Source organism: Protomyctophum bolini (assembly GCF_963924005.1).
Source record: "Protomyctophum bolini genome assembly, chromosome: 7".
NCBI lineage: Eukaryota > Metazoa > Chordata > Actinopteri > Myctophiformes > Myctophidae > Protomyctophum > Protomyctophum bolini.
In genome coordinates, this window is record NC_137868.1 from 13562866 (window position 1) to 13590530 (window position 27665).

General features: G+C 41.0%; 2 protein-coding genes across 3 annotated transcripts in view; both read left to right on the plus strand.

Moving 5' to 3' along the window:
* Window positions 1–15448, plus strand: part of slc9a1a (solute carrier family 9 member A1a) — a 48019-nt gene extending 32571 nt beyond the window's left edge. The window contains exons 7-12 of the mRNA XM_080769028.1: window positions 1668–1738; window positions 1914–2090; window positions 2602–2737; window positions 5834–5935; window positions 7428–7509; window positions 8397–15448. Of these exons, the coding sequence (XP_080625154.1) occupies window positions 1668–1738; window positions 1914–2090; window positions 2602–2737; window positions 5834–5935; window positions 7428–7509; window positions 8397–8680 (852 nt within the window). The 3' untranslated portion in view covers window positions 8681–15448. The remainder of the gene's footprint in view (window positions 1–1667; window positions 1739–1913; window positions 2091–2601; window positions 2738–5833; window positions 5936–7427; window positions 7510–8396) is intronic.
* Window positions 15449–22416: 6968 nt separating this feature from the next.
* The window catches only part of LOC308319015 (mannosyl-oligosaccharide 1,2-alpha-mannosidase IA), a 220087-nt gene continuing 214838 nt past the window's right edge, over window positions 22417–27665 (plus strand). For both annotated transcript variants that reach the window (XM_080768811.1, XM_080768810.1), the window contains exon 1: window positions 22417–23983. In XM_080768811.1, coding sequence (XP_080624937.1) covers window positions 23420–23983 — 564 coding nt within the window. In that variant the 5' untranslated portion in view covers window positions 22417–23419. The remainder of the gene's footprint in view (window positions 23984–27665) is intronic.

A 27665-nucleotide genomic window follows, 5' to 3' on the forward strand; every position in this document is an offset into this window, starting at 1 on the left:
TTCAGCGCGGCCGGGCGTCTTACTGGTATAGGTGTATGTGTATTTTAGGCTTTATTTTTAGATTTTGCACATGTTTTTTCTCCCTTTACAGACATTAAAACTTTAGCAATCTCACCTGAATAATTCAGTTCATGTTGGCTCAACATCATTGCACGATTGATAATTGATGATTTGAATTTAGGTTACTTTAACGAGTTCATTTTACCGTATTGAAATAAATGGAATCCAAACTCCGGCATGATTTAGAAAATGGACAGCACACAGCAGTAACCAAGTCAAGTATACTGTGAGTCATAGGCCTTGCTCAGACTGGCAGACCAAATCTGATTTTCTATCCAGATTAGAGTCAAATTATTTTTATGAAGTCTGCACAAGTCAGTGGGCTAAACATGTCAGACCACTGTTTTGGTGGGGGTTCCATGGGGTCCACAGCAAAACGACTAACAGTTTAACCCCTTTAGCCCTATTTTATACTTTATTTGAAGATTAGCTGATCTACAAGCTCACAACGACTCATGCCATGATTTGAGCTAACTGAAAAACCATTCTTTCATTATACTGGTGTGTATAATACAGTATATTTCCTACACTTAATGTTCTCTCATGGAGGCAACATCTTTTCAGATGGTGGTCTGCAGCCAAAAATACATATCAATTTGGGGGTCCTTAATGAAAATGAGTTTTAACCACTGCATTAAAGCACAGAGATGAATCCAAATGATTATTGTCCAGTCCTCTACCAGAGATGCTATGAAATGATTCTCAGTGGCAGTTTTCCTAGCGCCAATGCGCCAACTATCGTTTCAACAAGCTTTGGTGTACATTATTAACTGGGATGGTTTTGCTTAGATTATCTCTGCTTCTCTTATTACCTTCTCATTCTCAAGTTCAAGTCGGAGTCTGCTTTTTTTTTCAATAGTTACTGTAGCATGAAGTGATGATGAAATATACAGAATCATCTTGCATCAAGGAACTGAGGGCACCGACTGGAGACATGCAGGATGAAAAATAAACCTTTTATCGACTGAGACAACTTAACTTGGATTCATTCAAAATCAATGCAGAACTCCCCTGGAGCAGCAGGATGCCCCCGCTGGCCACCGTTCATATGCATCAGTCACCTTCTGCAAATTGAAAATAAATGTGGCGTTACTGCCTGTTCCCATGGCAACATTGCTTGTCAGGCTGTCACAGTGGTGGCCTGTGATCAGCCACCACTGAATCAGAATAACAGCAGATCTGTCAGTCAGTACATGTCCCTGGCACCCATGCTGGGCACACAGCCACTGTTTGACGGTTGACCTGCCAGACATGTGGTGTTTTTCTCTTGAAAATTTCCACTTTTGCGACAGCTCTGTGGCTGCTAGCTATAATTAAAAACACCAAAAGTGTTTAGCCTCGGACGCATTCTGCTCTTTGTGTTGGCTTGCCAGACATGTTGCAAGCCCAAACAGACCATTGTATTGGATCTAGCCAAGTTCTCAAATATATATGAGAGCAATTGCTCTCCCATGTTTTCTGTCTTCTACTTTATTGCTGCCTGCTCAGATTACAGAAGGCAATGTAGAGATCAAGGATGCAAGAATCCGGTGTCAATCATTTAGTTTATTTTTTCTTTTTCTGTGGTCCCCTTTTTTAAAGTGACCTTTTCTTCTTTTTTTATCCAGTTCCTGGACCACTTGCTAACTGGAATTGAGGACATATGTGGACATTATGGCCACCACCACTGGAAGGACAAGTATGTGATTTGAACAGTGATACAGAATTATACTTTTTGACTCATTTCTGAATAATCTCCTTTCAGTTTATGCATTCCTAATTTACTACTATAATTCGCTGAATTGCTCCCCCTGTTCTCTCCCCCACCGCTAACACGTGCCCACCTCTGTTTCTTTGCTCTCCCCTTCATTCAGATTGAACCGCTTCAACAAGAAGTATGTGAAGAAGTGCCTGATTGCAGGGGAGCGATCCAAGGAGCCCCAGCTCATTGCATTCTACCACAAGATGGAGATGAAGCAGGCCATCGAGTTAGTGGAGAGCGGAGGGGGGGTCAAGATGCCTGCCGCCATGCCGTCCGCTGTCTCCATGCAGTGAGTCGCTCTCTCTCCTTCTCACACTCACACTCTCAAAATGACATTTCATTTCAATGGGGCATTTCATTATTGACATCAGAATACACCTGTATTGCCAAAGCAAATGTGGAACTAGTATGTCCTTCTACCAAGATGTGGTAGGGTGTCTCTTGGATATCTATTGGAAGTTTTTACGTTTTGGGCAGGCATGTATTAATTGTTGTCTCCCCGCGCACAATCGTAGCACTAAAGGTTTTCAAAGAGATAATACCTGCCAGACGAGTAGGATACAAAGGCTGAAAGGCTGCATTTACATTCCAATGGGTGATTGAGGGTCGTGCTCTACCGCAACGACCAATCAGCTGTCCATTAATAGTTCTCAGGTCTTGTTTTTGTCTTCTTTTTTTCCCCTCATTCTATGGATTTTGGCCAGGCCAGAAATGGATTTGGATTTGGACAATTCAAATTGTAGTTTGCACGGTTGCACCTAACATTGGAAATGTTAACTTTTTTTTTCTAAATCTTTCAGAAACATCCAGCCTAAGAAGCCTCCCCCTCCGGTGGTGGTGCCCCCACCTGAGAGGGCTCTGCCTCAGCTGTCTAAAGGCAGAGAGGAAGAGATCAGAAAGATCCTGAGGAGCAACCTTCAGAGGACACGCCTCAGGGTAGAATTAGACACTGCATGCCATTCACTGTCCGTCAAACCACAAGATAGTACTACACTGTAATATCCTCATGGGTCTACTCTAGGCAGGGCTATACGTACAACTGTACGTTGTTAGCTAATACTGCATTGACATACATATTGATACAGACTTAAATTAACACTCAAGGTTCATACTTTAGTTTAGTTTATTTGATCATCCTTCAGTTTCAAATACAATATTTAAAGACAATGAATGGAAGCTGTTATAGAAAAGACAAAACATAAAGATGATCAAAAAGAGTAGGCAGAAGCTAAAAGCTTATAAATGCCTATCCTACTTACAACAGAACATACTGATCCTTACATTAACATTGAAAATACTCCTTACATTAACATTAACAGATTCACAAAACAAAAGTCAAGTTAACATAATTACAATAATATTAATTCATTAATTATTAATAATGACAGCACTAATGACTATCAATACTACCATCACCATCAATACCTGTACAAATGTATCAGTTGATCATACAATAACGTCAACATCCACAATATACGTAATTTCACTATAGTATGCTGTATTTGGCCAAAAGGATTCGTTTGAGCAATTTTAAATTTAAAAATTTGAAAAGTTACTACTGTGTTTGACTTCCTCTGGTAGGCCATTCCAGATCTTAACCCCTCGGACAGAGATTCACATACTCTTCCGAGTGGTCTTGGCACTGGGTTGTTGGAAATTTAAGTCTCCTCTCAACTCATACCCCCCTTCCCTATCCTTGAAATATTATGATAAGATAGTCTTGGGAATTAGTCTATTTCTTACTTTATAAATGATAAGAGCTGTTTTATGTTCAACTAAATCAATAAACTTCAATGTTATTAGGCCTTAAAAACTGTTCGTTAGTATGATCATAATACCCTACCTTTTGCACTATTCTTATGGCTCTCTTTTGTATTATGACAAGTGGCTGGAGGTTTCCTTTGTAAGTATTTCCCCAGACCTCCACACATTAAGATAGATATGGTAATATTAGCGTATTGTATAATGTGAGCAGTGACTTATAATTTAATAAATACCTTGTTTTGCCTAGAACACCAACAACTACTTGCTATTTTGGACCGGATATACTTTATATGGGTTTCCAGGTGAATTTGTGGTCAATTATTACTCCTAAAAAGGTGTTCTCATAGACTCTTTCCAATTTTACATTATCAATCTTTAATTCAACTAATGGGTTAGAATGTATTTTTTTATTTCCAAAGATCATGAATTTAGTTTTTTTCAGATTGAGTGATAATTTATTAGTGTCAAACCACAGTTTCAGTTTTCCTATTTCTGTTGAGACAACCTCCAATAGTTGTTGAAGGTTCTCCCCAGCACAAAAGATGTTGGTATCGTCGGCAAAAACAACATATTTCAGAATGCTTGAGACTTTGCATATGTCATTAATATATAAATAGAGCCCACAAGTGATGGGTGAACTGCTTGACTTATATTCGCCCATCTGAACATACTGTTGTCTGTTTGTGATGTAGCTTTTAATCCAATTAAACCCTACATACAGAAGATGACATGAGTTAAAATGTAATAACACTCACTTAATATGGTATTGACTTACCAATTAACCACTACTATTGGTTACGTGCCAATAAAATGGCCGATTTGTGGTGAAAATGGCCATTTTCATACAGTAGCTGTACATTCTACTTTGAGAGAATTAGCTCTTAAAACAGAAAGGGTCCCACCTAACCGTGTTCTCAGTCCATCTGTCCATCTCATGAGGAGAAAGAAAAAAATAGAAATGAACTAACGCTACGCTTGATTAATTGTTTAACCATGTGTATACTGTAGAGCAGTGGTCCTCAACAGGCGGACCGCAACCGGACGGCGGCACACCTCTGTGGACCCTGGAGAAATGATAGAATAAAGAGAAAAGGCCTGGGCCGTGGCTCAGTGGGAATGACCCCCCATCTCTCTCCCATTTCCTGTCGGCCTACTGTCTGTCCCTCCATAAAAAATATAAAATAAAGGCAAAAGCCACTAAAAAACATTTTTTTTTAAAAAGAAGAAAAAGAAGAAGAAAAGTCACCGCAATCGCGAGTTGAATTCTCCGTTGTATTCGGTCAATGCCGAGAAACGCAATTAACACTCTGAATGTGTGTATTATGGGCCGGCATGTCATGATGACAATGTCTCGCTGACTGGCTCACTAGCAGTGACACATTCACACATTCAGTTGAATGAACAAAATTGGATTTTTGGAGGTGTGAATAATGAATATATTTATAAGTGACAAAATATATTTTCATACTCTGCCACCCCAGTGTTGGTTGGGATGGGACCCGGTTTGTATAGCTTGGTTTGACTGTACTAAACAGACATAGTTGTTTCTAGGGGTGGGGGGCGAGGGGGGCAGCCCCACCCTGTGGGGCCCACGTGGCCCGCAATTTTATTTGCGTGCGCATGAGACTGGACCATATTTGTGGACCTTCAACATTTCTAGTTGAGGACCCCTGCTAGAGTATGCTGTTCGGAATCAGAAGCAAAGACTTTTCCATTATACCAAACAATGCACAACCCCATTGCTGTGTTAATGCAGAGGGTGTGCTTGTTTTGGTTGAACCTATTCTGTCCACCAAAGGCTTGCCACCTCTATACATCATATTTGATTTAAAAAGTAATTGATTTGTTGTAAAAGCATAATAATAATAATAGTATTAACTTTCATGAACCCAAGGATGCTTTACATCAAAACAATGGACAATAAACAACTATTTGCCATAAGCCTGAGAGAATAGGTGTCTACAAGCTTGCACATGTACTGTATGTAGGAGTCGGACACTGAGTAAACAAAAAAGAACAGTCCCACAAAAGATATTTGCTTCGGAATGACATGCTGTCTAACCGGAAGTACAGGAAGTACTTCCTGTTGCCCCGTACTTCTGGTTAGACACTTTTGCAATTATAGGTCCTGTCAAGCCTAGGTCTCGCCTTTATTAATAGCTCTGTCATTGCTGACATTTCCACGTGTCCTACTTGAAGTAAGACAAGTGCTCACCACCACTTTGTTTTATGAACGTGTAAGTTTATGCTGGTGTCTCTTTTTTCCAGCTGCGCTCGTACAACAGACACACTCTCATTGCTGATCCCTTTGAAGACGGTCTGGGCGACTTACTTCTGAAGAAGCAAAAGATGATCGACCTGGAGAAGAAGGTGAGTTAACCACTTGAATCGGAGGATAATTTTGGCTAATGCTCGCTATCAAACTCTGCAGTTGCTGTGAGTCGCCATTCTGGGCATGTCATTCTTTACAGTATAAAACATGTAAACTTGTTTACATAACCTATACTTTACAGTATAGGTTAGAATACCATCTTCCAAATAATTAAACCATAAATGCAGGCTTCTCATTTTCCAGAACCACAAAGGTGGCTTCTTTATTTTTTGATATACTACTACTGTCCAGGAATGGCAGCATTAACAATGTCTTGAACGTCCTTAAATTACCTCAAACATCCAGCATTACAAAAGTAATCATTTATTCATCATCATCCTGTCAATATTCGGAGTATACCACAGAATATCAACCACATTACATTCTGTGTCTTTTCACCAATTTCTTAGAGCTTGTATTCACCCACTACTCCGAGTAAGCAAGTAAGATGGATAGACGCAGAGACAACAGCCTTGCGAGTGATTCACTAATTTAGCCAAAAGTGTGGTTATTTTCTAATTAGAGACATTAGTCTTGGTTGTCCTTTTGAATTGATTTGCATTGCACGGTTTGGGTCTGATTTATTTGTACAGTAGAGTTGCACTTAGCCATCATGTCTGCAATTACTTAAAGCGCAAATAACATGCATTTTGAAACTGCTTTTAATATTTAATATCATATTGTCTATGTCCATCAAAGTTATTTCTAATGGTTTGAGCCTCAATCACCAGGCCTTGTCATTCCTTCTGGACTTTGAAAGCAGTTTTAGCTGCAGTACCACAATGTCCTGAGGTGGTGGGGGTGCTGATATGCAGATTATTTAAGTCATTATAATACTGATGCTAGATAAAACCAGGCTTGTTTCCATTCCATGCCAGCTTGGGAAATCAACAATGGTGGACATTGTAAACAAAGTGGAAATGCAAATTTGAAACTGAAGACTGAAGAAGATGGAAATATACAAAGTAGTGTGACATTGATGACATCACGATGAGACCAAAATCAGTTGAGCTGTTCCTGAGAGCAATTTCCATTAAAGCACCTATATGATATGAAAGCCTGATTGTTCAAAATTGGTTATTTGTGGGGATATAAAACACATATGAGATCCCCAAAAACACAAAAGTGTTATAGGTCCTTTAATTAATGAGAATGGACTTTGGCTATATGGAGAAAGCCAGAGGTTGCTGTACTCTGATGTGTTCAACTAACTCATTTTAATTATGCTATTGCTTGAATATTGAACTCCGGTAAATAACAAAATTACCACATTCATTTGTATATCTCCCGACTCCTACATTAGTTGAAGTGTGAAGTTCCTTCAATCAGAGGATAATTTTGGCTAATGCTCGCTATCAAACTCTGCAGTTGCTGTGAATTCATGTTGAATTGTAATAACATTTTGTTGGGTGTATGCCTCACCCCCATGCCTCACCCCCATGCCTCAAGCCTCACCAAGGTTCAACGTGTCACTGTGTGTGTTCCAAACAGATAACAGAGATGAATAACTACCTGACAGTGCCTGCTTCCTCACCAGACTCCCCAACCATCACCAGAGCCAGACTGTCCTCGGGTACGTCCAGCCATTTTAACCACAGCCACTTACAAACAGCCACATTTTACTGAAGCAATCGGATGAATCACCAATGAGCAACAGCTTTCCACCTGTTCCACATGCAATGCATACTATATGATCTTAAAAAGACCTACGCTAATTCACTGTGTAGATCACTGTGTGGGTTCCACTGCTACCGCTACTGTTGTAGTCTAGACATAGAGATATGCCACGCCTGATATTTCCTCCGTGCTGGAAATATGTTGGCATGCCAGCTGGCATGTAAACCAGTGTGTGGTTTCATTTTAGATACTGAGTTCAAAGCTGATCAGACGCAGAAAGAGGATATATTCTTTCCAGGTATGTAGTGAGTGTAGAAAAGCCATGTTCATTCAGTTGTGGTAACCCTGCTACTGTGAAGATCCTAACATGCATGCATCATTTCGGTTGCTCGTTTTCATTTCTGTATTATGCATGAGATCATTTGATTTCATGATTGACAGGGTGAAGTTACAATCGTATAGCAAGAGCATAGACACCAAGTCCTGCCATTTTCATGCCATGAAAGGATTTTAGATATGGATACAATATTTCTGTTTTGTGTTTTTTAAATTCATTCTGAACTACCAGAAGTGGCGCAAACTGCATCGGCATGCCTTCCATTAAAAATCAGTGGCTTGCCCTGCATTCTTGCTGTTGTGACGTGGACCATCTTGACATTTATTTTAGCTTGCAATTGTGTGCTTTGGGATGTGATATCATTACATTTATAACTGTGTGGAATGTGAATGTTTGAATATAGTTTGTCTTACTGACTGTGTGTTGATATGGAATGACTGTTCATCCGTCATTGAATCCATTTGCGCTGAATCCTTACCGTGTGCCACCGTGGAATGTTCTCCCAGACCCCCAGAACTACAGCTCCAAGGCCATGTCGGGCAGCGTGCCCACCATCTATGTGGACCCGGCTTCCCCCCAATCTCCAGATTCAGTCAACGTCACGGATGAGTTCCGTCGGGCCGGCCATGGCGAGGAGCGCGGCTTGATGATGAAACCGCCCTCCGAGGGGCGAAGAGACGACAAGGATGGTGAGAAGGAGGGAGGCAGGGACCCGCAGAAGCTCGTCAGGTGTCTGAGCGACCCGGGTCCCAGCGCGGACGAGGATGAGGACGAACCCTTCCTGCCCTAATATCAGGTGGGGGTTATTACCACCAGCCACGGGCCAAATGCTCCTATATCCTTGTCTGTGGCTGTTTTCACAACTCTACCGACCACTTTTGCAACCATCACTTGGAAGGTGCTGTTCTATTTAATAACCTAGTTAGCTTGTAAAGGGGAGAAGTGGTGGGTGATTTTCAGGCTTCTCTCAGATACTATAGCCTGAGGTCAAAATAAGCCACCTTTACTTCCCTGCCTCCCAACTAGGCCGGACAAAGTGGGCGTTAAGATGCATACCACTCCCTTTACGACATGGCAGTAGAAGAGAAAGGACTACTTTACTGCTCTACTCAAAATAATCACGTTGGTTCAGAAACCAAACAAGCCAAAACTGTTTAAAGAGCATAAAAGATTTATGTTCGGTGAACCAAAAACTGAAATCAAAGGGGGAAAGAAAGGAGGAAAAGAAAAAAGCAGAGCCATAAGGTTCTTAATGTCATTTCCCTTTATTTTTTTAAACATGTTAGGAAAAGCAGTTGCTTTAGACACATGGGGTGGGCTAGATCTATGCATTACCAAAGGTTTGAACTGTTTCCTTGTCAGACAATTATTTTCAGGTTTATTGATTTGCTGTTGATGTTTTAAAACAATTATTATTTTACAATCAGACAAACAAACAATGTGTTTCATGCTACATTCTGCACATCATGTACAGCAGGCCTTGAGTTTATCGATGGAGGAAGTTGAAGTTCTTACTTCCAGTCATACCCCCTTTATAATTGTTTCTTCAATATGCTTTTTAAGTTTATATCTTATTGATGCAATTTATTTTCAGCATAATGTTATCATATTACACCGGGATCTGACACACCAAAGGTCCGACGTGCAGAAATAACCCGTCGGTCCCGAACATGCCTTGGTCCGACATGCGCTGTTCCGTGCTTGCGTTTATGGTTAGGTCAGGGGTTTGGGTTAGGTTCTCGGTCTAATGACTGTCGGACCAATAGTATGTCATTACACCACTTTCAACTGCTGGACGTGGACATTCAACATATTTCAGACTGTATAGCTCACGGACACACGCAAGCATGCGCACACACACACATACCTGTATGTTTGCCTTATTTTCTGTTAGACACACAAACTGCATTTTAAATTGAATGGAAATCTCTTTAAGTGCACCTTTTTTGTTTCAGGGTCACTGTATACTGTATATTTCTGGGAGGTATCCAGTGTCAGTGGGTTTTAGGGAAAGCTGGATGTAGTATTTAGTAAGAAGTCACTCTTCCACACTGATGGAGGCTTTAACCTTGATTGATCATGAGCCATTTTGCACATTGACATTAAGTCATTATCAAAAGAAAACCGAATATTTTACACATCACTATTCCCATCATCTGGGATCTAAATTCTGGTCCTTATGAGGAGTGACGGCGTTGTACTCGACTGTGATTTGAACATGAGCGAGGGGCAGTTTGTGAAGGAATCCATCCATATCCCAATTGTTCAAAGCCAGTCCTATATGCAATTAGGCATGCCATAGCAACACAGTAATTATATGCAGTATAGAAGTATAAAATCTTTATAAATGGAATTCAAAAGATATATCATTTATTTTTTAAATGTTTTAATAATGTTGGTTGATGATGTGTAATGTCATCGTCTCAAAATGCAACACAAATCCTATGAATACATTGAAGCCAGTTGTGAGCTTGTGGATCTGCTGTTTTGTCATATGACGAGAGTATAAATTAAGCATTTAACACATTGGGCATTAAGATTTTTCGGTACAGCTGTCACGCACACCCCAGAGCATGACTCAAACATTGTTATCGGCACGTGTAGCCTAGAGTTTTACTGATACTGAAATACTGAGATATTCTTTAGTGTATGGTATGTGACACTGCATGTGTAAAATGCATCATCTTTAATGCACATGCAGGCTCACTCACAGTTATATTGAATATCATGGCAATTAATTCTATTCACGATATTCTGTTATCCATTCTATTTTACTACTAATTATCCATTTGAACACATCATGGGAACACCTGTACTGTTTTGTATTTTGTTTTCTTCATAGTTGTGACTTCACTTGTGAAGTGCAGCGCAGCCATAGTACACTATGGCTTTGTATTCCTCTCACGCGTGTGAGTAGAATTCTATAAATTAACAGTATGGCGTCCTCTGTGTTTAAAATAGACCACAGTTAGGTTTCAGGCTGAACGTGATAAGGAGTGCAAACGTGAATTTTGAAACATTAACTCCCGAGGAGGATTGAGTGAGGCACTCTTCCAGTTTTCTGTCCGTTATGCTGGTGTTAAAAGCCTGATTATACTCCGTAGTGCGTGGCTTAAGAGTGACCCTTGTCTCCTCTCTCATCCTGGTCTGCTCTCTGGCGGTATCGCCTCGCATCCAGAGTGCTCCCATTACAGTTGCACATCTCAAGAGTGTTAGTTTCCTGTGTGTGTGTGTGTGTGTGTGTGTGTGTGTGTGTGTGTGTGTGTGTGTGTGTGTGTGTGTGGACAATCGGTGAACCACTTTGGCAACAGCAAATACGATGAATTAGAAACAACTCCCTGTTATCCCTACAGTACTGTATATTACTCAATACTCTCTGGGCCTATCACTGCTTAAACACTTTAAGATGAATATTGTTTGTCTTTGTTTTGCTGACCTCTGATTCCCTATTTTTAGCATTGGCTGCACAAGTGTGGTGTTCAAACGTTGTCGGCAAGTGGCGTCCTTGTACTCTGTTAAGCTTGCTTTGGTTTACGGCTGTGTAAAACAGGATTTCCTTTGTGTCTGAGAGATTTCAGACGAGACGCGGTGAGAGACGAGCTGCAGTAGTTTTGCCGTTATGTATGTACTCTTGTCATGCAGTATAGCATACACACCGTTCTGTCAGAAATGCAAAGATTTTCTTTCAAGACCAGTCGTGTTGAATAATCATTGTAGCTGGCAGACACCATGGCAACAATTGGCATGTGTATCCAAAGCCTGAGCTTGTCTCTTCTCTTGCCAAATGAGTTTTGTGTCACAGTCCTGTTTCCATGTATCTGAAATTAAAGGACAGTTGTAGGTTGATAGATGGGAAGGTCAAACGGATAAAGCATCTCATTGGCTAGACCAAATTCAATTTGTGTCTCAGAAATGTCAGACTGCGTGTGGGGTGCGTGTGGGGGCATCTGGGTCGTATAAAATGTCAACTAGAATGTGGCGGACAGAGTGTTTTTCTTACAGCTTGAGGCTACAGTCCCACTGACATGCCCTTACCCCATCCTCAAATCCTATCTATTATTGTTTAACCACTTAAGCCCCATATGGTTGGGCGGAGTCCCGGCTTAGGCCTCTATGCTGCTGTATTCTGTTATTGTGAGGAAAGCTTTTGCTTTAAATAGCCGATCAATACGGATGCTGGTGTTTAAGTGGTTAAACGATACTGATGATCATTCATACAATTTATAAGGTTGAAAAATGGAATATAAACCACAAATAGCTTGCTGAATGTTGCAGTGACAACTGTTGTGGCACACCTGTGAATTCATGCTTTATGCTGTCACCATTCCAGATGGTCTGTGATTTGCCATCCATGTAATGGAGGTTAATGCGCCAATGCTGTCCATGTTCATAGATTCATATTTATTTTCCTAACGTGTTTCACGAAGAGGACAGATAAATATTATTCATGAATGTGTGTGCAATTCTACCAGTATCAAACTGCTTGATCAGATAGCACGCACGCTCGAACAACATTCCATGAAAGACAATGGCATTTAACTCGTGTGATCGTATCTCACTGCACTGGATCGAGCCAGTGGGTTTATACGTAAGTAGGTTGGAAGTAGCTTATTGTGCGTATAAGCCGAGCAATGAGGGGAGGGCATCTATCCCCCTTACAAGGCTTTAGACCAATGAGGCTTTAGACCAATGAGGCTTTAGACCAATGAGGGGAGGTCATCTATCCCCCTTACAAGGCTTTAGACCAGGGAGATGGATTGATGAGGTGAAAGGCCACACCTGTCAGCTCCCAGTACTTGCCACACGTCTTGGTTATCCAAGCCGTGCTGCTCAAATGCTGAGTTAGCAGTGACCGGGATCTAAACCAGGCCAGGACCTTGCAACTCAAACAATGGGAATGTCATGCGAGAGATTTGCAGCAACACGAAAAAGCAGAAACGTGATTGTCATTGGAGAGAGGTGTGTGTGTGTGTGTGTGTGTGTGTGTGTGTGTGTGTGTGTGTGTGTGTGTGTGTGTGTGGCATCGCATCCATGATCTCACCACAATAATTCAACGCTTTCTCTCTCCCAGCCAAGCATCACTTTTTTGTGAGAATCATAGAGAATGCATTCTTATGGATAAACATCCCCCACAACATTGTGGTAATGTTTGTAACAAGAACCTTATTCTAAAGCTATAAATCCTTAGCCTGGAAACCAGACGATTCTGCCATTGCAGATTTGGTCTGGCACCGCTCAGTTGTGATTGGATTCCAATCCCTCCGAAGTAGTGAGGGACCAATCAGGAACTAGTATGTAATGGGGCGTGCTTATCACAAGGCTTTTTTTTATCTGCCCCTTGGTATCTATGCAGCGATATTAGTCTGGCCATGCCAGGCTTATATATCCTATATTTAAATTGTAATGAGATATATGACGGGGTCACATGCACATCATTTTGCCTTTGTTTATCGTTTTCCAACTTTTGGGGAAAAGGGGTTTACATTTGTGTCTTATGTCTTTTTTTTTCACTCTTCAAATGAATGCTTGTTCAGGAGCACTGAACTGTCTCAAGTTCTGTTTTGGACTCATCTATGGAACTGTAAGACAGTTGAGTTGGGGAAGGCTTCTAGTATGTGCTATTCATGTTTACACTGCTACATAATACACCAGGCAGGTTAGCTTTAATGTGGAATTATTTGGTTGTGAAATACTGTACACAAATTTGTATGCAACCTATTGTGGATTTCTTTAATGTTTTTAACTGTGCTTTACATTGCTCTATGTGCTTTACAATGGTTCAGATGCTTTACTTTTGTCCCCCTTCGCATCTTCATGTTTACCTCACTCTTACAACACTCCAGTGGCATTTGGAACCAAGCCTTCAAACTCCAATAAATGCCGCTTAAGTAAATAAACAGACTAAATTTATACGTTAAAATATATCTTTATTTTATTGTAAAATTTTAATATTTATAATCATATGGCCTGTGGGCTTGTTTTGAGTTTTCCCTAAAAGATTCTGTTCATATAAGTTAATTTTGTTTTCCATCTGTATAGAGCCTCAGCTGAACGTAACCTATTAATCTCAACAAATATACTGTAAAATGTGACCACCTTGGACATGCATGTAAGGTCACAACGTGGATGTATCTTAGATAAGCACTGTACAGACCAAAAGGGTAGTATTCAGATACATAATATGGCATATACTTGGTTAAGCCTCAATGATCACCAACACATGGGCATAACGAGTGCCCTAAAGGCTGTTTCCTTACTATGACCATGTTTACATCATTGTTGTCGAGTTTGCCTAGCACTTACAGTATACTCCCCATGTACTCCACACCAAGCACTTTAACAAAGCAGAACCTTTATATCAGAAATACTAAGGCCTGATTTATACTTGGTGGCATGTCCGTGTTGTGCACCAAAAACAATGCACCTATAGGCTAACCAAGTGTTGTCTTGTGAGCTTGTAGATGAGCTATGTTTGGTGCAAGACACCAGCATGCAACTAACTATAATGGGCCTTTAGCATCAAAGAGGCAGCCGGAGCAAGGACATGGGTGTATTTTAGTGCATGGCTATAGGTGCACTAAAACTGGTGACACATCACGGGGTGGAATGTACAGCGTGACGGGCCTTATAAATAGAAAGGGTTGGCATTTGGTAGTCAATGTCATGAGAGAGCGAGAATGACGTGAATTCTATACAATCGCAAGCCATCATATGGATTATTTTTAATGTTTTGTTGCCGTTTTCCTTTTATTGGTGTTGGTGTGATCTGTCAGTCAATTATTTGCAATTTGCAAATTTTGCAATAAATTTAAGTTTATTTTATTTTATATAAAAGTGAAAAGGGATGTATAAATAAATATATATATATAGGCCTAGTATTATAAATCTATGACAATACAAATCAGAATCACAAGTGTGCACTGTCTTGTTGATAATTATTGACTCTAGCTTACAGCATTCCATCCCTGTACTTTGATGAACTAACAACCAGTAATGAAACTCATTAATCAAACTAGGCACAGAATTAAAGTTTTACATTATGAGTGTTGTGTCTTATGTCTCACTGTGTCTTGAATCTCATAATGTTCTAATATCATTGTTACTTGTAGACGTGTAATGGTGCAATGACTAGCCTACAAAATGCTTTGATATGTGATGCATTTGATATGTTTGGTGGCTGTCTAAAATTAAAAGGGCCTGAATTGTTAAAAAACAAAACAAATATATCTCAGCATTATGAGTTTTGTTCTTACAATTGCTAAATTACATCTAGAATTGTTCTCATTATTGTGGCTTTATTTTTCTGAATTTGTCTTTTCTTCTCGTGAATGTGAGACTTTTAAACATACAACATTCTGAGATCTATGTCGCAACTGTGAGGAAAAATCCAGGCCCTTTTAGTTATATTTTGTATTGTGGCTAGTAGTAGTAGTTATTCCATTTGTTACAAAAGTTCCTTTACCTTGTAATAAATTGTCTGACCAGGAGGGGGCGTGCTGCACTAAGATGTAAATCATAGAGCTATGAATAGAATAAAATCATTGCAGTTGAAAACAGATACTGTATTTTTTGATTGAATACTTTTAACGGGTTGCAAAAAAGCAGAGAAAACTACAGTTTAATACAAAATACAATGCTAAAAGGATTGAATGAACCCAAGAAAGCATATGGCTCGTTTCCATTCGGTTTCTCTGTATTCAATTCCTTGAAACATTTTGAGACAGACAATAGGCTTGTAATTTTATAGGGGTTAGCCCAGTTCTCAATTGCAGCCACCTGTGCTTTTTAGAGCAGTTTTGAAGGAGAGTTAAGAATCCACAATTTGTTATGACTGTTGGTAGAGCATTTCACATGTTGGTGGCATACATACAACAAATTTAACCCCCTGTTTGAGCCAAATCTGGGTTGAACGTTATTTGTGGAGCTCCCTCTGGTATTGTTGGTACACACACACACAAAATTCCCCTTCCCCCAACACACACACACACACACACACACACACACACACACACACACACAGCCAAACACCATCCTGCATTTCTGAAGATTGTGTTTATTGATTTGATAGGGCTATGACAATGGGAACCACATTTGAGTATAAAAGTGATATACCGGTACTTTTATACTGTAGGCCTATTGAGCCTACAGTATGCAATCGGTCTCCTGTTCACAGCTCCGGGCTGTATCAGTATGACATTGCAGATTACAGTTTTAATTTTCCACTTTCTTGCTCTGATGAAGTTATTCATGCTCATAAAATGCTCATGAGCCGTAAACCGTTGAATGGTATTCCCCTTTAACACAAAGTAGGATGTTCTGAGTACATTTGTACAAAGACAGGAAAAGATATCGACAAACGAGTCACACTGAAAAGATCCTCAATTTGTCTTTTGTGTCGTGACTCGACTCGTGAGCCATCCAAAACGTCAAACTGTGGTGAATGTGAGGGAATAAAAACCTTTAAAGCTATAAGCTTCCTCAATGATTTCATACCAATAAAATATCTTAGCTAATTAATTTTACATTCAGGTGTCCTGTTTATAACTAACCTCTTTAAGAAACTGCAGTTCCCATGCCAAATATTTAATGGCCAGCCCCAGTGTTGTCGGTGTAATTTACGCCTATGTCCAAACTGCACTGGCCTTGGGTTGAGGTACTGTTTATATATTTCCAATCAACTGAACAGCTTAAAGCGGCACTATGTAACTTTTTTAATGAACAAAATGTACAATAATTTTGTACAATGTGTATAGTAGAGTATGTTAATACAATAACGTATACAGTTGGGATGGTTGTATTTTGTCTCCCTGCTCTTCTATTGAGACATTAGATCCATCCTGTTTCTGGTTTGACAAGACTTTTGACCTAAAGCTCATCCCCTGAGCAAGCATGCAGGCAGGTAGTAGCTCAATGGTAAATCATTCAGCACTTGCGCACAAGCCGTGTTCAAATCTGGGGTAGAAGAGGAAAGTTACATTGTGCGTATAGGGGTCTAACGATATAGTAACTGCATCGAAAAATCGAGAATCGAAGTAAATCGAAATGAAAACAGCAACATTGACTATATTCGATACCGATTATTTGCATTGCAAAACGATACGATGCGATTATCGTATCGTTTTGCAATGCAAATCATCGGTATCGAATCGTTTTGCTATGCAAATAATCGATTGTATCAATACTACATTTTTGTGCGTGGCATGTATACATTTTTTGAAGAAAAAAGAAAAAGAGGGGTTTAATTACTCAATTTAAAATAATGTCAATGTATTTTAAATAGTTACTGTATCGATTTCAAATCATTGAATCGTATCTTATCGGATATATCGTCAACCATGTATCGTGATACGTATCGTATCAGTATAATTTGTGCAGGTTCTTTTTTTGCTTGCTTGTTCATTTTGCTTGGCCAGAACCTGTGTAATACAGACATTTGATTAAACTATCTATTTGCATACGGACTCTTCTTCTCATGATCACTTTTGATCCTTTACATGAAATGATTTTTTGTTTTGAATGATGCAGCTTAAACTTGGTGTAAAAACAAAAAAGTATAGTCACTGATGGAACAGGCAAGGAATTAGGGAATCCCAGTGGCAATTATTGTAGAATAGCTTTTAGAATTATAAATGGAAAACACGAAAAAAGAAATCTCACCCACAAACAACACATTTTTGATGCTATATGCAGAAATGACCAGATGATGGCATCGTACTGCCATAAATATTGAGAATTGCCATCACAGTGACAACAGTTTTAGAATCACTGTCAAATTAGTTATGTGGGAAAACTGGCATGTGTAGCATGTGTGTTGAGAGGGATGGGGGCTTATTGTGTTCCATTCTGTAAGATTTGCTATTGCATTTGACATTACATGGCCCATAGACCTGCTGTAATGTATGGCTAATTGTGTTTAGGCAATAACAACTCAGTTGCTTCAATGTTTCTCTCAAGTGAGTGAGTGGGAATGGAATGAGAGCACCCTGGGAATTGAATTTCACTGAGGGGTAATAATGTGTTTGGAATTGTGTTAGCTTGCGACTGTTTTGATTTTGAATAGTACGCAGTGAAAATAAATGAGAAGAAACCTAATTTGTCTACCTTTAAATGGAAAAGCCAAACATCTCTTTGATGTGAAGATCAATGAGAATTTCAGTTTCATTATATGGAATGTAATGTAGACCTATTTATCTTAGAAAGTAATCAAGCATGTTTACTCAAGTACTTTATAGTTTTTTACAATTTTATTTGACAACTTTACTTACTTTGCAGATGTACATTATTATTACAAAACATACATTAAGTGATAAATGATGATGTATGATGTATACATGTATGATGTATACATCATCATTTATCTATTTACCTATCATTTATAGGTTAAGCTACTAATTAGGTTAAGCTACTAATTAGGTTAAGCTAATTAGGCTACTATCCGCGTAATCCGCCCAGCATTACCGGCTGCAACATTAAAGTCATGAACACATTATGCATTACTAATGCTGCAATGCATCCAATAATATTGATGAGAAACAGGCCATTCTTTTATATTTGATTTGATGCCAATCATTTTGTACTATTACTCAAGTAAAATTTTGAATACTGGCCTTTACTTGTACCAGAGTATTTCTACATTGTGATATTGCTATTTTCACATCAGTAAAAATTCAGATAATTTGTTCCACCACTGATGAGGCGCATCATTCGGACATCTTACAGAATTATTTTCTACTCTAAATCTCAGAAGACATATATCAGTACAGAACATATCTCATGAATACACATGTGGCACTATCAAAGACCTTTGGGATTTCACACGATTGCAAGCCACATGTGGTTCTAACTGAGCTATACTCAGTGGCACTGCCAGTAAGGTGAAAAACAGGCACAGTTTTCACACAATATTGTGCCAAGGGGATGTTAGTTGTGTGGAGGGCAGTGTCAAATTCTGTCATGGGGGCTCCAGAATTCGTAGCTTCCCCCTGGGACATGGCACAGTGTCCCTTTATGTGTCCTCTCTGACACATATGTACTCTCTCACCATGGCCCATGGCCAGTACTGTTTCACTGACACATCTGTGGAGTGCCACCATGTCCTGTGGTCAGTATTGCTTCACTGATCCATGGCTCTCAAACACAGCACATATACGTATACTGTTAATATTAATAGCTAAACATGAGCTGTAGGCATTGTGCATGCTCCAGGGCAATTATTTCCAATGTCAGGGCTCTGAGCAGTCGGGCATGCTTTAAGAAACAAATAGAAGCAGTGGCATTATTAATCCGGACACGCTGGAATGCGTGGGCCAATACGTCACTGCCTTCTGGTTGATGTATTGGAAAGAGCAGATACACAGAGATGGACTTTTTCATTGGCATCTAGGCTGATGAATAAAACATTGGCACGATCAGCACAGAAATGAATTTTTGAGTACAAGACCAGAAGTGGTTATGGATCGTGCGACATATTAGAGGCTTTGACCCTTTGCATAAAATGTTTTAAAGGACATGGTACTGTGCCGGTACTTGTCTTTCATATTTACACAAGTTAGCCACGTCATTACATTACTGTTCAACATATCAGCAGTACTTTGTTAACCTTCAAGGATAACTTCTACGGTATTCACTGTGAATCCTGTCATTGTACTGAGGAGGACACCTAGCAACGTGTTATGCGTGTGCAGAGTTCATTCAGATGTTTCCCTTTAGCTAGAATGATCTATTTATTCTATTAGATGTCCTTATCTACACAATAGATGCAGTACAGTACAGCTGCAGGGAATATGTTTAAGTACGTTCAGCACGTGCTGCAGGTCTAATTCGATGAAACATCTGTTGTGGTTTCGTCCATTGATGTACCCAACCCCCCCTAATCCTCCTCTAATATTCAGTTAGGCACTCAGATCCTGTGCATTGGTAAATGACAGCCAATAAATCACATGCCACTAACATAAGGAGAACTGATCACTGCCCTCTGCAAATATAAATAGAGGGCACACAATTTCCATTTGTGTGTTGTTTATGTAAATGGTCATTCTCAGCAGATAAACAATGAGTCATACTGTAGCAATAATGAAGCCCCGCTGAGGGATTCATTCTTCTTCTTTTCCAGGACACAATTGGCATATATATACCAATATTATTCTGATGAAGATACTTTCTGAACTGCATGTTCTGCTTAACTACCTGCATGTGATATTTTGGTAGTGAAATCATGTACAATACTGCACTCTAGACTAGAAAATCATGCTTTCATCAAGAGAGGAGAGAGAATGCTAGGCACACAATCCACACCCATGAGGGACCCATTTAGCTGCACAAACCATTTATTTCAAATGAAAAATTGCTCTCCTTTGATTTCACCCTATTGGTAATGGTAGTGAGAGTGTATTGCCTTACACATCCATCCTCATGATGAACTAGGTTGTCATCGGCCAGCACAGCTTCATGCAAGCTCAATGACTCGACTCATGCATAACTTGGCCTTTTGAGACACGTTGACTCGACGAGTCTATTACGTTGTTTTTAGTAGTCGAGCCGCTCACTCTTTACTTTTGCAAGAATCTGAAATGCATGTACCTGTATGAATAATCCATATCATACAGCTTATGTTGAATTCTTCAGTGTTCACATTTAAAGGAAGTCCAGCTCGATGAACTGTGCACAGTAACGTTTTGCAGGTGTCCACAGGATCATTCAGGAAGAGGAAAATAATATTGTCACAGCTAAACTTGACAAAGCCCTTGAGAAAAAAGCACTACTTTATTATATGCAATATGCACTGCTTTGTCAGTGACAAAGCCCTCAAACGCCATTGCAGCTCCCAGAGGAAAAGAGGCATGCTGCTGAGAAAAAAGGACTAATTCAACTGTTCTGACTTCTGTCTTTGCCTGTGTGTAAATTACAGAGAACCAGTCTGATTCAATTAGGGCCACCAAGGGAGACAGTTGGTGGTAGAAACTGTGGGGTCAAATGTGACATGAATTACCTATAAGACGGCACATCTCTCCGCATGAACCTGACACCATTGTAGATGATAAAGTACCATGAGAATGTCTGTTTCAGATGTCGGTCATGGTTCCGATGACAGCTTTGTCCTCGCTTTCTGAAGAAACAAACGGTGTGAAGGAATCGTATCTGAGCGAGTAATTTTTTTATGTACGCAGTAAGCCTTTAATTTCTCATGGATTGCTCCTGCTGTGGCAAATAAGTTTCCTGGGTTTTTTTATGTTGGATAGACGGACGGACAGACGGACGGACGGACGGAAACAGACAGAAACAAACACACAGACAGATTGATTTTGGTGGATGTTCATCAAGTGTTTATGAGTCATCAAGGGCATTGTCTGTAATGTCAATGCTATTGATGTTCTGTATTGAGTACACCATATTGATTCTGATTAGGCTTCACTGACATGGCTTTTTGACAAGAATGCTAATATCCTTGATGTCCTGCAAACCAAACCCCTGTGCAACATTTTTCCAAGTTACACATTACTGTAGTGAAAGGTCAAATAAATAGTAGTGTGGGGGGTATTGTCAACTGTCAAGTATTGTCATCAGACCAATCTTTTCTAATTTTTTGGTTAAATTCCTTAAGATTAGCGGAGTTAGTCCGATAGTGCTGTGCTGCACTCTTCAGTAATGGCCCCCACATGGAACCATCTATCTTATTTAATCTCTAGACGACAGCACCTCTACGATTCATCCTCCACTTTGCTTATGTCGGCTAAACACTTAAGTTTCTAAACTTCTGGTGCAACTGCACTCTTTTGTTGTGGCTTAAAAATGAAGGGCAAATTCAAAGTCTCCCAAACATTAAGAACGGGATGTGTATTATTTATGGTTGCATATTATGGACAAACCATAATTGAGATGATATGTCATGCTGTTGCATGTAAACCAACCTGCTATTACAGGGTAATTACAGCGTTTTGTTTGGGTGTTAACAAGACTAGCTTTATTGAGTGTGACATGTGCCACGTGGTGTTAGAGGACACTGATCCCTTTCATTATAGGCTACTATTGAATGACATGCTACATTCAAACAATAACTTATTGTTCAGAAATACATTTTTATGTAAGGATGTATTTAGTTGTTTATTAATAAAGTAGGCTACAATCACCTTTTGGCATTTAAAAATCAAACCACTGGAGTAAAAAAATAAATCTTCATGAGATGTGAGTTAATAACATAACTCACCCTGCAGAGCCTATACTTAATTGCAACCCTACTTTGGTATCAGACCTAGAAAGCGACCACCCACCGTCTAGTAATTTTTTTTTAACAAGAACCCATCCAGACTTTCCCTTCTGTTCATGGGATCATATGGTTTAAAACGTGTTTTGATAAGCTGGTGTGAATATCTATCAAGAATCCGACCAACCCACTCGGGTCTATTATAGCTACTAGCTAAGCTCCAGCCAGCGTTGTTTCACCCTACGATATGATGGTAGATTTCTCTCCTCTTCTCGACTTGCTGCTGAGCCAGGCAGCCAGCGGGCATCCACGGAACAGCAAGGAGTGCGCATGAGAGAGGGCACGGCAACGGACACCACGGCGGGTAAACACAGTTTTTATTGGATTTCCGGAGCTGTTTGGCGGATATTTTTATTCCAAGGATCGGCGGAGGCTGGAATAACTTCGTGTGGGACAGAACCCCCCTCGACCGTATCTGCCGTTCGGTTTGTTGTGTGCATTTATTAACGCCAACCAACCGAGGAAGGCGTTGAAGAGCATATATACGGATGGCGACATGATACACGCACGTTTTCGTCCACAAACTACAGGATACAACCCCGTATGCGTGTGATCGATGTGATTTCCTTGGGTCTTGCAAACGATTCTAGCAACGTGGGTCTGCAAGAACGGACGAGACAAACGGAAAGATGATCTCTTCCACACATGATTTAAACCACACGACAGCGTGTTGTTGACGATTTGCACGCCGTGGCATCATGCAAATGGAAATAACTTTATTATAGGCCCAATCGCTTAGACGGTCGTATACATTCGATTGTCTTTACTGAAAGTGCACTTGTATTTCCAGGCTGAATATAAACCATACGGTGTTGTCTTTATTTATAGTGCTCCTACAGCAAGCGCCATCTGTTACCAAATGCCGTGTAGCGGTTTCAGAATTTAAAAAAATCCACCCGGCTAAATCATCAATTAATCAGCTGGTGGTGATGCCGATAATTGCGACATGTACTTAAACATTCTGGAGGAGTACATACACAAAATAAATGCTTGCTACATTCTATAGATGCAGGCTGACCTAACCTTTGCTTATGCAGATCCAATCGTTTATCGATAGCGAGATAAAAGAGTTCTGGCTGGCAGCCTGTTTAGGTTTCTCTGCAAGTGTCATAGGGGTGTGTTTTAAAACCCCGCAGATCAACTTTTTACACATGCAACCAGGCACATAGGGAAGCTACTCAGTACAGTGGAGACTGTCACACCACAGCAGAGTCGTGCGTTACTACTACAACCATTTCAAGGTGACTGACACCCAAGAAAGAAGTTTCAATGGTTTTCCGAAAGTTGCCCGGTGTATCGGCATCGGCCATGGGTCTACGCCTCTCCCAGAAATTCGTGTTTCTTCTATTTCTTTCGGGATTGGTAACATTGTGTTTCGGGGCCCTGTTCTTCTTGCCCGACTCTGTCCGATTAAAACGAATGTTTCTGTCCAAGACGGAGACTCAGCCCGTCACGGTTCGGTCTGGTTCTGAGAACGATGCCAAGGAGCATTTGAAAAAGTCCAATACTGACCAAGACAATCTGAGGAGCATAACCTCGCCAAAGGGAGAAACCAGCACCAAACTCAAAACACTGAGCCGCAGACCATCCGTTACTCACGAGGCAACGGAGGCGAGACTCGCCGCCGCCGGAGGCAAAGCAGCGCTGGAGGACCTGACAGGGTCTAAGACGGAGTCTGCCTTCGAGAGAGCGACCTCTTCGAACGGCGGTGATAACTCGGATACTTTAAATTACAACCAGTTCAAAAAGTGTCTGACCAAACCGCCGCTGGGGAGAGACCGCGGCAAGCCGAGCGACCCCAAGACCCAGGAGCGCAGGGAAAAAGTCAAGGAGGTAAGGATGACCTGCATGGAGAAAAACATCACTTATTATCACAACACATTGTGGGTGGTCAGGGTGCGTTGTTGAAAAGGGGGGTGTCGTTGTTTACACTGTTGTCAACACATAGTGTAAGTAAGTTATTATGAAGTCTCAAGAGTAGCACGCGGAAGTTACTCTAATCTGGACTAGTGATACAACAATTATTTATTATTTCAAAATCTACTTTTTATGTTTTCCCTAAGGTATTCCCACCTTTTGTATCTGTTTTGCCAGCCTGCAGTCAGATAATGCATGGGATTTCTGTCATCATGTGGGCTTCCCAGTTTATAGCATGATCATTGCTTTTCCAAATCAAGTTGTATTGCATCTTAATATGCAATAAAACACTTAAACGTCATGCGATAATACAGTCTTTGCAGTTTGCACTATATAACTACCACACACAGTCGCCTGCAAGTGACTTTGAATATGTGCAGTCAGTGACACCATAAGCCTTAAGGCATGAGTTGCTTGTGCCAGCCTGTGCCAGCCCTGTGGGGTTCAGCATCAGCATCAGCTCCAGTGTGTGTGTGTGTGTGTGTGTGTGTGTGTGTGTGTGTGTGTGTGTGTGTGTGTGTCTGTGTGTGTGTGTGAGTGTGTGCGTGCATGCGTGCGTGAGAGAGAGAGAGTACAAGTTACAACACATCTGTACCCACTCAAGGCAACAGAGGCTGGTGGGGGGTGCTGTGGAGCTGGCCAGCAGTATGCAGATGGCATGTTTGAGCCATTTTGTGTGACATGGATAATGCTTGTTGTCAGTGTCACTTCCACCCTGCCATCAGCCTCTCAAGTCTTGTTGCGTGCCTCTCATATCTGGAGGTTACTGTGCAACGCGATAACTCTGGTATTGGACGGAGCAGTGTGCTGTCAACCCTGGGTACTGGGCTTTCTTTTGGACCGAGCAGTGTGCTGTCAGCCCTGGGTACTGGGCTTTCTATGAGCCTGTTCTCTGATTCATAGCTTCTTCTTTGATGCTCTTTCAAGTGAATGTCAACATGACATTGCTTTCCCTCTCTCTTTGGCTGAGCTCGGCAGAGTTAGATGCCCCTGGGGGTCACAGTTGTCTACGCATGAGAGGAAATAGTTATTTTCCACACGGCACCACCGCTCGTTCCCGCTTTATTATTCTGCACATCTTAATTGTGCTCACCTCGTTGAGGACCGCCACTAAAAGCACCCCAGTAAAGGCATTTGTACTTAGTTACACTGCATGCTCCAGTGTCCACGTGTCTGTAGCTCAGCGTGTGTTCTCAACGTTTCCTATTGTTCAACTACTTTCCACTGTTTCAGGCTTGCTGGCCGTGTTCCAGAAGCTCTATTCCTGGAGGTTCACAATCACACTGCCAACACAAAGCCTGTTGATTGTCACATAGCGACGTAGCTAGCATTTGGATGAGGTTCACACACACTCACTGTGACACGCATGCAGGCACACACACACACACACACACACACACACACACACACACACACACACACACACATTATTTTACATATGGGAGAAGAACACTATTTGTATACAGTGTCTGTACGAGGTATGAAACAGAATGTTGAATGTTACTTAATCTGATTGGGGGTTCCATGATCTAGTCTGATGTTGTTGTAGTGGACAGAGAAACAAGACAGGTTACAAAGGGAGCTTCTTCCATCGTAAGAAGATAGAACGTGTGTCGTGTGATAATAGGGTCTCCCGCAAAACAAATATGTCCACCCACTCAGCCCACTGAGCTACACAGGACAGGGAATGCAAAGCACGTTCTTTTTCTTGACTTTTAACCAGAAATCCGATGCCTGGCTGGCACCCTCCTATATGTGTGCACCGTTCTGCCGGGAAGGGGGGGAGACTGGTATGTAAATGTTTTAATACAGCTGTTTACCTTGCTCCAAACAGCAAACAGCCAAAGCCACCAAAGCACTGTGTGTTCCAGTTGCTCCCCACTAGCAGGTGGTTTATTCTCCTTCAAAAGTCCTCAGCAGGATGGAGACGAGGGTGATCTTTCAAGTGCCCAATACCGCTCCCCAGTTTGTACCCCTGTGATGTCATGCCTCATTGAGTCTGTTGCTGCTTCATTGGTGCCCCACCAAAATAATGTTTAAGTGTTCATTTAGATCTGGAAGTGTAAAAAATCGACACACATTCACTTCCACGCCTACAGATTCTGCTGTGCCGCATAGGAGACCTGAAATTGGGGACGAAAGGGGCCCCTTTTGTGGCTTGCCTCATGCATCCTGTTCTGACTGCCTTTTAAAAACTAAATTTTGTTGATGTTCGTTGAATTCAGTTAAGGTTAGCAGCCTGACGGAAATAATCAAATACCGTTGCTGCTGAGTATTGAAGCACCCTCGCCTGAACAAACATAATTGTTAGAGCAAACAGAGCGGCCGAGATTGAAGGGTGCTCTCTCGGTACCGATGCAACGGCTGGAGACAGATCCGTAGAAGTGAGGCTCCTTTATCTGCCTTCTCTGTCTGCCTGCATCACATCACAGACATCAAAAGAGAGCTGCACATAAAAATACTCCTTAAAAGCCTTAAGATTTTCTCTCGGCTCGTTCTTTTGTGCGCTTTTCAGAAGTGTTTCGACGCAGGGAAATTGAAGGCCTTCTCCTAGCAATAGGAATGCACATTGTGTGCTCCGCAGCAGGACACAGCAATGTTTGCATGAGTTGACCGTAGCACAGGACGATACAGCTGACTGCAGAGGACGAACACTCCAGGTTCGCTGAGCCACTGTCTCCTCTCCAGAGTCACTGCGATAAGGCCACTGTCCTCAGGGCTCCCTTGTGTGCCCGTATATGCACACAGTATGCACACACACACACACACACACACACACACACACACACACACACACACACACACACACACACACACACGTGTCTGTCTGTGTGTGTGCAGGTGTACATGGGTATAGACTTATCTAGATGAGCATGTGTTGGGACTTGAATTCAGAGTTTGGCAATTTCAGTTAGAAGTATTGCCAGTGCTCTTATCAGCCCCAATCCAAACAACGGCCACAGCCCTGTGCAGACGCAGCAGTATATTCCTGCTTAATGTTGAATTGTTAAATTAACTCAGAAGAGTACAAATGAAACCAAAATAGAATGTGTTCTCCACTTGCTCAACAGCTGGTACAAAGCACAGGAAAGGGTAAAACGTTTCTATTCTGTTAATAGAAAAAAGAGGAAGTCAAACATCAGTTTTGGTGTAATGCCCAAACTGATTCTTTTTTCCAGTCTGAAACTGTGTATCCGTTGGCAGAAACCATAGTAAACTTTACATAATTTGGCACTGCAATAAAAAAATATAAAAGAGGGGAAATACTAAGCTACATTGTCAATGTCAACTGAAGTTTCGTTTCAGCATTTTAGACACGCACGCACGCACACACACATACATACACACAAACAATAATACACATATTATGTATTGCGTGTCATGTGTACATACACACATGCACACGCATTCACTGACACATGCATTCACTCATATCTACCACTGAAATCCCCTTATGAGAGTGATGACAAGGGAACTGGGTGTCTGGATGAATAAAATGTACTTGCTAAGCCGATGTGAGGCTCCTGCCAACTGTGAGCACTGTGACCTCTCTGCACACCTCATTCACCCCAGCTGCCTGCTGCTACCGGCCAGTTGT